Source organism: Phodopus roborovskii, unplaced genomic scaffold (genome assembly GCF_943737965.1).
Source record: "Phodopus roborovskii unplaced genomic scaffold, PHOROB, whole genome shotgun sequence".
In the NCBI taxonomy this organism is placed as follows: domain Eukaryota; kingdom Metazoa; phylum Chordata; class Mammalia; order Rodentia; family Cricetidae; genus Phodopus; species Phodopus roborovskii.
In genome coordinates this window covers 21,809,984-21,823,060 of record NW_026125052.1, presented here as the reverse complement: position 1 = coordinate 21,823,060, position 13,077 = coordinate 21,809,984, and the positions used below count along the sequence as shown (strand labels likewise).

The following is a 13,077-nucleotide window of genomic DNA, read 5'->3' as shown; positions in this document are numbered from 1 at the left end:
GTCGTCGCTTAATTTTTGGCATCCAGTACGGTGATCAGTATACTGTATCTGAGAATCCGAGGAAGAAACTTAGAGGATAGAAGTAGAAGAATGTGTTTTCTTACAGTACTGTTGACATAGCTACAGTTATGTTCATTTTACAAGTAGGAGTGTTTTTGCCTGCATGTGTGTCTGAGCACTGCACGCCTGTCTTCTGGTGTTCGGAAGAGGGCTTCAGCCCCCTGGAGCTGGAGTACAGATGACTATGAGACACTATACGGGGGCTGGGAACAAACCTTGGTCCCTGTAACAGCGCCAGTGCTCATAAATCTGGAGTATCTCTTCAGCCCCAGCTGCACATTTTTAAAAACACGTTTTGGGTTTCACGCTATTCTTTTTTCATATTTTATAAAGCGTGTATTTCAAATTTCAAATTACTATGTGTCTTTCTCCTGACTTAAATTTTGAGAAAATAGCACTTTTGGGTAATGTGCTCAATTCTGTCATGGAAACTTATAGAAAGTCACAAGCGTCTGTTGTTACTATAACAACTGCCTAGTTCTTCTCTTTGCTTTTTTTTGTTTGTTTGTTTGTTTGTTTGTTTTGTTTATTGAGACAGGGTTTCTCTGTGTAGCCTTGGCTGTCCTGAGACTAGGCTAACCTCAGATTCAGAGTTTCACCTACATCTACTTCTTGAGTGCAGACATAGCTTTGTAATTAACATAGCGACTGTGTGTTTACTTGGGGTTGAGGCGGCTGCGGAACCAGGCTGGCGGGATAGAACTTTCATCAACATAGCACTTCAAGTTTTTAATGCATTTTTCTCCCAGTGAAATACTCTTAATTACTTAATTTTGTTTTTGCTGTTTTCCTTCTGGCCAGTGCGGTCAGGTGAAAAATGAGCATTGGTATGAAATACTTCAGCGTCTCTTCAAGCATGTGGTCCGTCTGCGAAAACAACTCAAATAGAATGGCTATGACTCTGATAAGTGAGGCCTGGGTTTGGGCTCAGTAGAGCTCTGAGAGTCTCACTGAACCTCAGGTTGTCCCAGATCTTAGTGTGTGTGGTTCAGGCGGCCTCAAATCACTGTGGTCCTCTTGCCTCTGTCTCGCAGGAGCTCTAGTTACAGGCAGGAAGTCCAGCTCTTGTTTGTGGTTTTGAAACAGTGTTGCTCTATATCTCAGGCATTCTCAAATTCTAGGCAACCCTCCTCCCTCACCATTTGAGTGGACCTCAGTGAGCTCCATCACAGCTCCATCATGTGTCCTTGGGCCAGTTGCACAGCCGCTCTGAGCCTCAGGGTCCCAATGCCAGCTTTTTGATTTAATGAGAAGTATTGCTGAATGAAGTACTCCACATGCAGTCCACCCTACCTGATGTTTCATTCATGGAAGCCTGTGCATTAGACCACTGCTGGTTAACTGTGCATAAACTCTGCCAGTCTTTAACATACAAGTTATCTTTTTCTTCCTCTTTTACTTTGGTTTTGTTTTGTGACAAGGTCTGTGTTGTCCTGGCTTCCCTAGAACTTTGTATGTAGAGGAGGCTGGCTTTGAACTCACAGAGAATTGCCTCTTTCAGCCTCAGTGTTGAGATTAAAGTCATGAATCACCCCGCCCAGCCTGATTTTTGAGAGTGGATTCTGCTGATCTTGAATTTGAAAATTCTCCTCAGAGTTGAGATTACAGATGTGCCTACCACACCCATTTTAGCTTCATGTTTTTAGTTTATTTTCATTTTTATTTTTGCAGTGCTGAGTAATGAACTCAGAGCATGGTGCATGCCAGGCACCGTGAGTGACCCTGATGTCTGATGATGGGAGTCTTTCCTTCTGAAGCATTTAAAGTATCTCTTAATTATATAGTACGATGTAATCCCAGCACATAGGAAACTGAAGCAGGAGGATTGCTCCAAGTTAAAAATGACACTGCACTAGATAGTTTGTTCCAGGCCAACTTGGGCTACAGAATGAGACCCTGTCTATGAATAAACAATAACAAAGTCTCAAAATTATTTATAATTCCCCTTTAACTTGATCGCAAGTTTGCCAACCAGAATAGTAATAATTAAAGCTACCATCATGCTGTTTTTGGTTGGATAAACTAAACTATTGCCGTGAACAGGCTTGCCCACCCCTTCTGCTCTGGCTCTGGGGTGCAGATGTTGTCTCCAGTACGATTTTCCCACTGGCGTTCTCACTCTGAAAGTTATATGTTACATACAACCTTTTGACCTTTAAATTTTTTGTTTATGAACAATTTATAGTACTGTAGAGACTTGGGACTTGATACTTCATGAAGACTTCAGGATAAATTCAGACAGGCATGTTTTCTCTTTGGTGGTTTACCATCGGGAAATCCTACAAAATGAGGTTTGTCGTGTAGAACTGGAGTTTACGTTTCCTTTCCTTGACTCTCAGAAACGTTTGGAGCAGCAGAAACCTGCAGCCATTGCGGCATCTACCACATCCCCAGCAAACAGCACAAGCAGCACCGTCTCACCAGCTCAGAAAGTGATGGTGGCTCCCATAAGTGGCTCAGTCACCCCTGGAACAAAGATGGTGCTGGCCACCAAAGTTGGGTCTCCTGCCACAGTCACATTCCAGCAAAACAAGAATTTCCACCAAACCTTTGCCACGTGGGTGAAGCAAGGCCAGTCCAATTCAGGTAGAGCCGGGGTGAATGAAACATTGCTTTCATTGCAGGGGAGAGGTGGGCGTTTCTAACATTCATTTCTTGAGAGTGGTGTTTTCCTTCTGCTGCTGCTTATTACGCAGGCAGACTGACAGTCGTTTGTCGTGGTTGCTTTTGTGGGGTCCTCTCTCAGCCCTCCCCTCAGTACCCACAAATGCACTTGGAGCAGAGAGGAGTGATTTTATGAGATACAAATTGAGCCACATTTCCTGCATCGGTGCCCTTCCTAGAAGTCACTGCGCTGCTGGTTATTTAAGATCTAAAGCTTATTAAATGTCTTATACCCCATTAGCCACCAGCACAGCTGCCACCTCTGCTACAGCCATTGCCAGCACAGGTCAGACGTTCCAAATTACAGGCAATCCCGTCACTATGGCAGGAAAAGTAATTACCAAACTGCCACTTCCTGCAAACAGCAAGATTGTCGCTGTAAATGTACCAGCAACACAAGGAGGTAAGGGAGCCTCACAGAGTCTGAGTTCACCTTCGCCAGATCATGCTGTCGCCATCACTCCATTTCCTCTCGCCGGTCTCAGTCGTCAGGTCTCACATTCTGTGTAGCCCGCTCTGCAACCCACCACACGTAGTTTTTCCTCAGACACCAAGCAGCACCTGATGCTTTGCCGTGAAGGGTGGTGGCTCATGTCTTCTTTATTTATCTCTCTTTAAGGCGTGGTCCAGGTACAGCAGAAAGTCCTGGGTATCATTCCATCAACGACAGGTCCGAGTCAGCAAACCTTTACTTCATTCCAGCCCAGGACTGCAACCGTCACAATTAGGCCCAATACCTCAGCCTCTGCGGGAACCACTACTACGTCACAGGTAAGTGTTTGTTCTTGGAGGCTTTCTCTGTTGAGAAATGTTGAACACATCCGGGTGGTGTTTGTGTGGCCCCTTCCTTCCAATATCACTTCAGTTCATCATCTCCCTTCACTATGATACTACTGCGTGCACCAGCTGACATACAGTATATTTCAATCTGTTCTCTTTTTTGTTTTTTAAAGATTTATTTATTTATCTATCTCGTTGCCGATTACTTATTTTATGTGCATTGGTGTTTTGCCCACATGTTCCCAATTTGTTCTTTTTTTTATATCAGAACCGATTGGGAACTGGAGAGAAGGCTCAGCAGTCAAAAACATTGGCTTCTCTTTCCAGAGGACCCAGGTTCAATTCCCATCACCCACATGGCAGCTCACAACTGTCTGTCACTCTAGTTCCAGAGGATCTGACACCCTTACACAGATAAACATGTGGGCAAAACACCGACACACATAAAATAAATAAAGCTTAAAAGGGGAGAGGCCTGGGAAGATGGCTCAGAGGTTAAAAGCACTGGCTTCTCTTCCAGAGGTCCTGAGTTCAATTCCCAGCAACCATAGGGTGGCTCACAGCCCTCGGTAATAATGAGATCTGGTGCCCTCTTCTGGCCTGCAAGGATACATGCAGGCATAACACTGTACACTTAATAAATAAATCAATCTTTAAAGAAAAAAAGGACAGATTGAAATATACTGTACGTCAGCTGGTTCACGCACTCATGAGGTACAGCATTTCTTCGCACTAGTATCATGGAAAAAGTTTTGAAGTAAGAATATTCAGGCTTGATAGGCAGTGGTGGCTCAAGTCTTTAATCCCAGCACTTGGGAGGCAGAGGCGGGTGGATCTCTGAGTTCCAGGACAGCCTGGACTGTTGCACAGAGAAACCCTGTCTCCAAAAATCAAGACAAGAAAAAAGTTCCTGCTCTAACTATAAAACTGAAATAATGTGGGCATTATTGTCATCTTTTAAACTGTAAAAGAATATTGGATTTTTTTTTTTTTTTTTTTTTTTTTTTTTTTTTTTTTAATTGCAGTCTCCAGATTCTAGGATTCAACCTCTTCCTTGAGCATTAGTGACAAGCTGAGCCTAAGTTTTCTATCTTCATAATTCCCCCTTTGGGCTGGAGAGATGGCTCAGTGGTTAAGAGCACTGGTTGGTCTTCCAGAGGTCCTGAGTTCAATTCCCAGCAACCACATGGTGACTCACAACCGTCTGTAATGAGATCTGGTGCCCTCTTCTGGCCTGCAGACATACATGCAAATAGAACACTGTATACATAATAAATAAATCTTTTTAAAAAAAGACAAAACAAAATTCCTCCTTTGTAACAACACTAAATACAATGTCAGATATAAAAGTAGAGAGGCAGAGGTGGATGTGTCTACAGAGTGAGTTCCAGGGCTACATAGCAGCAGAACCCTGTCTCAAATATGTATTTGTGTGTCAAGTCTCTGCTGTGTCTGTGGGATTTTTAATGAAATTGAGTTCTAAGTCCATTGTGTCATTTTGAAGCCATTTCAATTCTTTACTTTGTTTTGTTTTTCTTTTTCAAGACAGAGTTTCTGTGTGTAGCACTCGCTGTCCTGGATTCCGTAGATCAGGCATTCACCTGTGTCTGCCTCAGGGTGCTGGGATTGAAGTCATGCTCCCCCAGGCTTACTGCCACAGTTTTAATTCATTGTCCTTTGTTCATCCACAGGTGATCACGGGGCCTCAGATCCGTCCCGGTATGACGGTGATTAGGACACCACTGCAGCAGTCAACACTAGGAAAGGCCATCATTCGCACACCCGTGATGGTGCAGCCAGGTATTCACGCATGCAGGATTACTAGTTCTGTATTTGGACATGTCTAGGAAATTGTGACACACCGCTCTATTTGGTCCTCTTTAATTGGTACATAAGTGTACATTAAGTTTCTGATCTGTGATGGGATGTGAACGCAGATACCGTTTATTCTTTTCCCTGCCAAAAAGAGGAACGTTTTACTTAAAAAGTGAGTAAGGGAAATGTCCAGTAAATTAAAAGGTAGCGTTCAGATGGCGCAAAGAGAACAACAAAGGTTTTGTGTGTAAATTGCCCAGGCATCATCAGTCCTTGAATCATTCACAATTAATGTAAGCAGGTTAAAACTATATTAGAAGTCAAAGACTGTGAGCTAGGCCTGGCCCTTGGTGGTAGAGCTTTTGTTTTCCGTGTGAGGAAGGCCCTGCCTATGGACCATTTCACATTGGGTGGAGGGGGGCTTATAAAATTGAATGAAAATTCAAAAACAGGGCCTACAGAGATGACTCATTGGTTAAGGACACCTGGCTTGAATGTTGGATCTGATGATACTTCAAAGAGAACATGCACGTATTGGATTATCTCAATGATCCTCATGTAACTGACCACAACTAGTCTATTTTTAGATTCATTTATTTCACTTTGCATGTATGAGTGTTTTTGATTAAATGTATGCCTGTGCTCTGTGTTACTGACTGACTGGTGCCTGCCACAGCGGATGCCTGGAGATAGAGTTATGGGCAGTTGTGAGTTTGGGAACTGAACTGGGGTCCTCGACAAGAATATCAGGTTCTCTTAACCCCAGTGCTTCTGTGGTAGTTGAGCGGTACCGTATCTTAGATGGCAACTTTCCCTGAATTGTTCCCAAACTGTAGTGCATAAGGCATGGAGCTCTCACGTCACATTCAGTCTTGTGGGTCACCTTGAGTGGATGAGAATAACTCAGAAGTTTATAAGGAAGCGCAATAATGAAAAGCTTTTGTTGCCTATTATCAGATCATTTCATAAGGTGGCCAAACTTAAGAACGTAATTCCCCAGAAAGCGCCGAGTCGGATCTAACCCAAAAGCCATTACATTTGAGAATCAAGGAGATGGCTTTTGTTTTGTTTTCCAGACAGGGTTTGGATCTACGAAACTGACTCTGTAGACCAGGCTGGCCTTTGCCTCCCTGGTGCTGGGATTAAAGGCATGTGTCACATTGCCTGGCCTGGACTGTTGATCCTTAACTCTGTTGAAGCCACTAGGAATCTTTGGCTCTAGGCCTATGTTGAACTCACCTTGGGTTATTGGCAACCAAGTGTCTTTTTGCAGGTTGAAATGAACAGCATTCATCTGGAGTGTCAGACTGTTTTAATTCCCATTATGCTAAGAGCATGTCATCAGTGAAGCTCTCTTGTTGCAGGGGCTCCCCAACAAGTGGTGACTCAGATCATCCGAGGACAGCCTGTTTCCACTGCCATTTCTGCTCCAAGTACGACTTCTTCATCACCTGGGCAAAAAGCTTTAGGTGCAGGAACAGCAGCCGGGGCTCTACAGCCGTCAACGCCACAACCTCCTCGTCCCCAGCAAGGGCAAGTGAAGCTCACCATGGCTCAGCTCACTCAGTTAACGCAGGGCCATGTAAGTGACTTGCCTTTCACTTGAGAGAGTCTTATTTTTGCTCCAGTTTTTGTTTGATCTTGGGTCAGGTTTGAAGTATACATTGAAAAGTTTCTATACCCTGATAAGTCTCTCTGCCAATGCAGCACTCCAAATCAGACCAAATCACCCAAATTTTAAAAGCCAGTGTTTAATGCATACAGTGCTCCCGGATGGCCTTCCAGCCCCCCAGAGAGGAGATGGGAAAGAAAGACCAGAAAACCAGGAGTCTATTCTCTCCGGGGCAGTTTAAATACCCTGTGGGAGTGGTCTTGATCATCCCTGGAGGAGGGGCCATAATTTGGTGGGCTTTCTGAGATGCAGCAGGGTTTGGAGAGACATGGGGAGCCTGGGGGATGGGGCTTGGGTGGGGTTTGCACCATTAACATCCCAAACTCTTTGGGTAAATGGGTGCCAGGGGCTGGGGTGAAGCTTCCCCCAAACATACATCCTGTAAGAAACGGCTGCTTGGGGCTGGGAAGGTCTCTCAGAGGTTAGAGCACTGGCTGCCCTTGCAGGATGCACCCAGGTTCGTTCCCAGCACCCATAACTTCCTGAAACCCCAGTTTCAGGGGATCTGACAGCCTCTTCTGACCTCTGTGGACACTAGGCATGTGCGCAGAACACAGATGTACATTCAGGAAAATCTCATACATATAAGTAAAAACCTTTTTAAATTACACAAAGAGAAGAAATGACTGCCTCCTGGAGTCAAGTAAGAATATTTATTATTGGCAACATAATTGTCCCACTCTTTCTAGAGTTCTTCAGTTAGAAGTTGTGCCAATGAAAGGGATAAGTCAATCACCAAAACTTTATTAGTTGAGCAATTTTCCTAGAAAAAAAAAGTAAAGTTTGATAGCCTGCAACATCTAATATTGTTGTCTAATCTTCTATCAAAGCCCCAAATTCTCAAAAGCCAACTATAGTTGGGTTATTTTTATTTTTATTTATTTTTTTTTCTTCTCTCTCTCTCAAACAAATACACAGAGACTCTTCTTTTTACTCTGTGGCTGGCCCCTGACATTTCCCTCTCCTCCTTTTCTCACCCCTTGCTCACTCCTTCCTCTTTGCTAGATCTCTCCTCCTATTTATTCTCTGCCTGCCAGCCCCTCCTACTTCTCCTTATTAAACCAATCAAATGTTTTAGTCAGCAAAGTCACACAGCTTCACAGAGTTAAACTGTGAACATAACATAAAAGAATGCAACACATCTTTGCATCATTAAACAACTATTCCACAGCATAAACAATGTGACACGTCTTATACTAGTATTCCACAAGAGCACGCTGATTGGCACTCCACTGGCTGAGCCTTATAATGGCATTTGGAAAGATCAGCAAGAGTGCTGATTGTGTTGAAGAGCAGAAGAATTTGCTTGTGTGCAACTAGATTTCAAAATGGACTGGAAGGCGGAAGATAGCTCTGTGGGTAAAGGGCTTGCTCCACAAGCAGGAGAACCTGGGGTCAATCCCCATCACCTGTAAAAGAAGTCAGCTGTGAGGGTTGGAGAGACGGCTCAACAGCAAAGCGTGCGCACTTACTTCCCAGAGGCCCCAAGTGCAGTTTCCAGCTTCCTATGACCCCATCTTCAGAACCCCCCCCCCCGACACATGTGCAAAGACACACATACATGACGCACACGCAAACACACAGTGTAAAAATAAATTTTGAGAGTAGCTATGCTGGCACACTTGTAGCTCTAGAGCGAGTCTCTGGGAGCTCCACAGTCAGGGACCCTGTCTTTTAAATGAGGTGGAGGAGGCTCGAAAAATGGCTCTTACATAAGACCCAGGTGCAGTCCAGCATCCACATGGTGGATCACAACCACGTCCAGCCCCACTTCTCTGCTTTCCAAGTGCTCACTTCAAGTTTCCACACTCAAGCAAGCTCATAGACATGTACATAAGGAAAGCACCCATGCCATCCTCTGACCTCCATGTAAACACGTGAGGGAGCACATACGCTCATGTACACCTTGAGTGTACGCACATGCTAAAATCCCATAAAACAACAGAGACTAGAGTTGTGCTGCAGGTGGTAGAGTGCTTATGTAGCATCACAAAGCTCTGGCATGTGCAAGGTCATATGTTCCCGTTCTTAGCACAATGTACATGTACACATTCATGAAAAAGAAGGAAGAAGCTGGTAGCAAAAGAATCAAATGAACTCGATGAAGAAGGAAGAAATATTAGTGTTCAAATCTCAAAATTTCCACTAGCTCTTGAGGGAAATGTGTATTATAAGCATCTACCTAAGAGACTGGTCTAAATTGAATGTTCATGGAGATCAAGAGTTAACTAGGGATCAGAGTGAAGGCTCATGTGTATCCAGCAAGAGCGTAACTTCATTAGTTAAGCCTTTCCTAACAACCTTGATGCTGTGTAGGTTTGCGGTGTGCACACTTGGTGGGTTGGAAAGTCTGCTCCTGGGAGTGCCAGTGTGCACTGGTACAGATATCTAGAACAGTACAGTTCATAAGAATCAGTATCTTAGAGCAACCAGATGTCTGTGTGGGGAGTTAACAGTCAAGTGTGATAATTCCTGCAGAATGGAAGTGAGGTAACTATAGCTCTAGAGTAGTGGCTCACAAATAAAATATTGAGGTCACGTGTAACACAAGTTCTAGTAGGTCTTAATAATAAAAGCCCAGAGTCACATATATGGAGAAATGTTGAGAGATCAGAGAGACGAAGTTGCAAAAACCCCTAGCCTCCTTACATACTCATCTTCCCAGCTGAAAAGAGACTGAGCTCCTGTCTCCTCCCATCTTATCGCTTCCCCTCTCCACCCAGACATATGATTTCCTGCCTGTCTGTACAGACCTCCAGACCTCTATGGTTAACTAGTGGCTAGTTAACCTCTGCCCTCTAATCTTCAGACAAGCTTTAGTTGTTAAAATATAAACAAGATATCACTACATTTCCCCACTTTTGCCTAAAATAAAAGGTTATATGTACTAAAAGAAAAACTATATACAATAAGGACAATAACTATAAAAATATAAATAACAGGCAATGAATACATGAACAATGGCTAGTCTATTAATAATTGACAAATTCAGAGTGAATACTCCATGTCTATCCAGTCTTGGTGAGTACAAAAAGTTGTGCCTAATTCACTTTCTGTTCGAACTTGCATTACCTATCTCTCAACCATATACACTTTACCATTATTTAGTGTGAATTTGCTTTCTGAATCTGATAACAGGGAAAATTATAACTATAAATTCGTTAGCTCCATCAGAGACCTGACTAAGCAGGAAGTGCAATCAAGCAACTTCCAAAAAAAAAATGTGAGAAATGACAGAAGCATCTGGCTTCCTGGATAGTCAACCGATGCTCTGCAGTGTTGGAGCATCCATCTTCGGCCTACTGGCCTGGCATATATTGACACACTTAAATGAGAAGCAGGATAAAAATACCCCAGTCTGCCAGAAACCCAGGAAGAAAACTGATTACTTCTTAAGTTCTGGTATCATAGATTAGTGGCCTCAGACTTACAATTGCAGGGATCAGAAACTGCTCAGGGCCTTGTTTTACTGATTGATTAAATGGAATCTAGATAGGTATGATTCTTGTAGCTGGGAAACTGGCTGCTCATTGGAGAGTTTGGACTGGAACTTTGAGGTGTTGGTATCTTTCCACTGTGCTACACAAGTACCCTGTCTGTAATTCACCTGGGTTTTCCTGGTGCCATTGCAGAGAAGGATCTTCATAACTTAAATGATTTCATCAAAACCCTGTACAGATTTGTCATTTAAATGCTGTGTATTTCATGTTGTCTGCTTTTTCCACAGGGCGGTAACCAAGGCTTAACAGTAGTAATTCAAGGACAAGGTCAAACTACTGGACAGTTGCAGTTGATACCTCAGGGGATGACCGTCCTTCCAGGGCCAGGGCAGCAGCTCATGCAAGCTGCAATGCCCAATGGTACCGTCCAGCGATTCCTCTTCACCCCGCTGTCAACCACAGCCACGACCAGCAGCAGCACGGCCACTGCCTCCACAGCAGCAGGTAGAAACACTGTTGCCACTTGTGCTGGCCTTTGGAGTAGCAAGGCCCAGTGCTCCGCCTCCAGCCTGCTTGAGAGCTGGACTGCTGATACGGTCATCCTCTGTGTTTCCACGCCTTGTTCCCAGACTCCCCGTACCCTTCCCGAGTCATAGAAAGCAGGAAGGAATAATGGGTACCATGACACCAGTGTGCCATGTGGAGCCCTCTTTGTCCTGCGTGAGCTTAGGGAGAATGAGTTCGTGCAGCTGAGAACCAGCCTCCTGCAAGCCCTCGGTGCCTGTTGCCATGCCATAGTGAAAGAATGCAGCTGGACAGAGTGCCTCGGCACGCCTAGATGACATGCAGGGAGCGTCTCAGCTCCCCAGCCTAGGAGATGCCTAATCCAAGTGCACCTGAGTGGCGGGCTTACCTCTTCCAACCTGGGCTTCAGGAAACCCCTTCATAGCCCCCTTTCACCACACTCTTCCATCCTGAAGCCAGGGAAATCACTTTGTCTTCCTTTTTTTACAGGGTCAGAACAAAAACAGAGTAAATTGTCACCCCAGACCCAGGTCCAACCAGCCACAACCCTGGCGCCAGCTCAGTCTTCAAGTGTGAGTCCTGCAGAAGCCCGGCCACAGACTCCTCAGCCTGCCACACAGCCCCAGCCCCAGCCCCAGCCCCCAGCTCAGCCTGAAGTCCAGCCCCAGCCAGCTGTCTCGTCCCATGTCCCTTCTGAAGCACAGCCCTCCCAGGCACAGTCATCTAAACTCCAGCAACAGTGTCAGCCTCAGAGCTGTGTCCAAGGACAGTCTCCTGTTCGTGCCCAGAGCCCACCACTGACTGGAATACGTCCATCAGCTCCATCCCAAGTGACCCCTGGACCGCAGCCGCAGGTTCAGACTGCAGCCTCACAGGTGGCTTCAGGCCCACCCTCCACCTCTCTGCAGACGCCTGCACAAGGCCAGCCACAGTCACAGCCCCAGGTACAGTCTTCAACTCAAACTCTTTCTCCAGGACAGACATTCAGTCAAGTTACTGTCTCGTCCCCATGCTGTCCTCAGCTACAAACACAGCAGCTGCAGCCCCAAGTCATTACTGTGCCTGAGCTCCAGCAAGTCCAGGCTCTCTGTCAGATCCAGTCCCAGGTTGTGGCTCAGATACAGGCTCAGCAAGGTGGTGGTGTGCCCCAGCAGATCCAGCCGCAGTTACCCATTCAAGTTCAGCAAAGCAGTGCTGTGCAGACCGAGCATGTTCAGAGTGTGGTCACAGTGCAGGCAGCCAGTGTGCAAGAGCAGTTGCAGAGGGTTCAGCATCTCAGGGATCAGCAGCAAAAGAAGAAGCAGCAGATAGAGATTGAGCGTGAACACACCCTCCAAGCTTCTGCCCAAAGGGAAATCATTCAGAAACAGGTAAAGACATTAAGTCAAAGCAGCATGTTGGGTAGCGTGAATTACTGTGCTGTGTGGTAGACTTAGTGCTTTGGTTGTGCTAGGATTCTTGAATGAGACATGGTCACTGGTGGATAGCCTCAGAAGACCAGAACACTGCTTGCCCGTTCTGGTTCAGGACCTAATGGATATGTAGCACCAGTGCTTATCAGAAAAACCAAGTGGTAAGGCCACCGTCAAAATGTAGCGATTCATTTGAAGTCATTTGATTTGCAAGTGTCATTCCTTCATTTGCCTATTGACTAAGCAAATTGTGGACAGACTGAGTTTATTTGCATTACTTGCCACACCCTTGTAAAAATGTCTTAAACCCAGATGTTTGTCCATAGCATCCATGTAAGGTGGTAATGAGCAGGAGGGGCATCTTGGAATAGTATGTGGGTGCAGGAAGTCACTTAGACAGCTAGAGTTCTGCCAAAACGAAGCTGGTGACCTGCAGTCTTCCCGAGGACACTCCGGTCATCAGCTACCTGCTCCCGTCAGCACTAGGCAAGAGGTTCCAAGTTCTGAGGTAGCAAGTTCTGAAGCACTGTTTTCTCCCTGAGCTGTATCCGCATTAAACTTGTCTCTTTGCAGCCACATGGGATGTTAGGATTAAATTCCGTCATATATATGATTGTGAAGGTGTAAGGTATTATTTCTGTGAACGTAAATCCTCTGTGACATGTTCAAATCCCAGCTCTTGTATTGTTTCGTGTATAAGCCGAGTGAG

General features: G+C 45.1%; 1 protein-coding gene across 1 annotated transcript in view; it reads left to right on the top strand.

Annotated features, from left to right (window-relative positions):
- Bptf (bromodomain PHD finger transcription factor) overlaps positions 1 to 13,077 on the top strand; it is a 99,887-nt gene that overhangs the window by 70,834 nt on the left and 15,976 nt on the right. The window contains exons 18-23 of the mRNA XM_051179462.1: positions 2,400 to 2,646; positions 3,344 to 3,495; positions 5,196 to 5,304; positions 6,684 to 6,901; positions 10,719 to 10,935; positions 11,446 to 12,326. Of these exons, the coding sequence (XP_051035419.1) occupies positions 2,400 to 2,646; positions 3,344 to 3,495; positions 5,196 to 5,304; positions 6,684 to 6,901; positions 10,719 to 10,935; positions 11,446 to 12,326 (1,824 nt within the window). The remainder of the gene's footprint in view (positions 1 to 2,399; positions 2,647 to 3,343; positions 3,496 to 5,195; positions 5,305 to 6,683; positions 6,902 to 10,718; positions 10,936 to 11,445; positions 12,327 to 13,077) is intronic.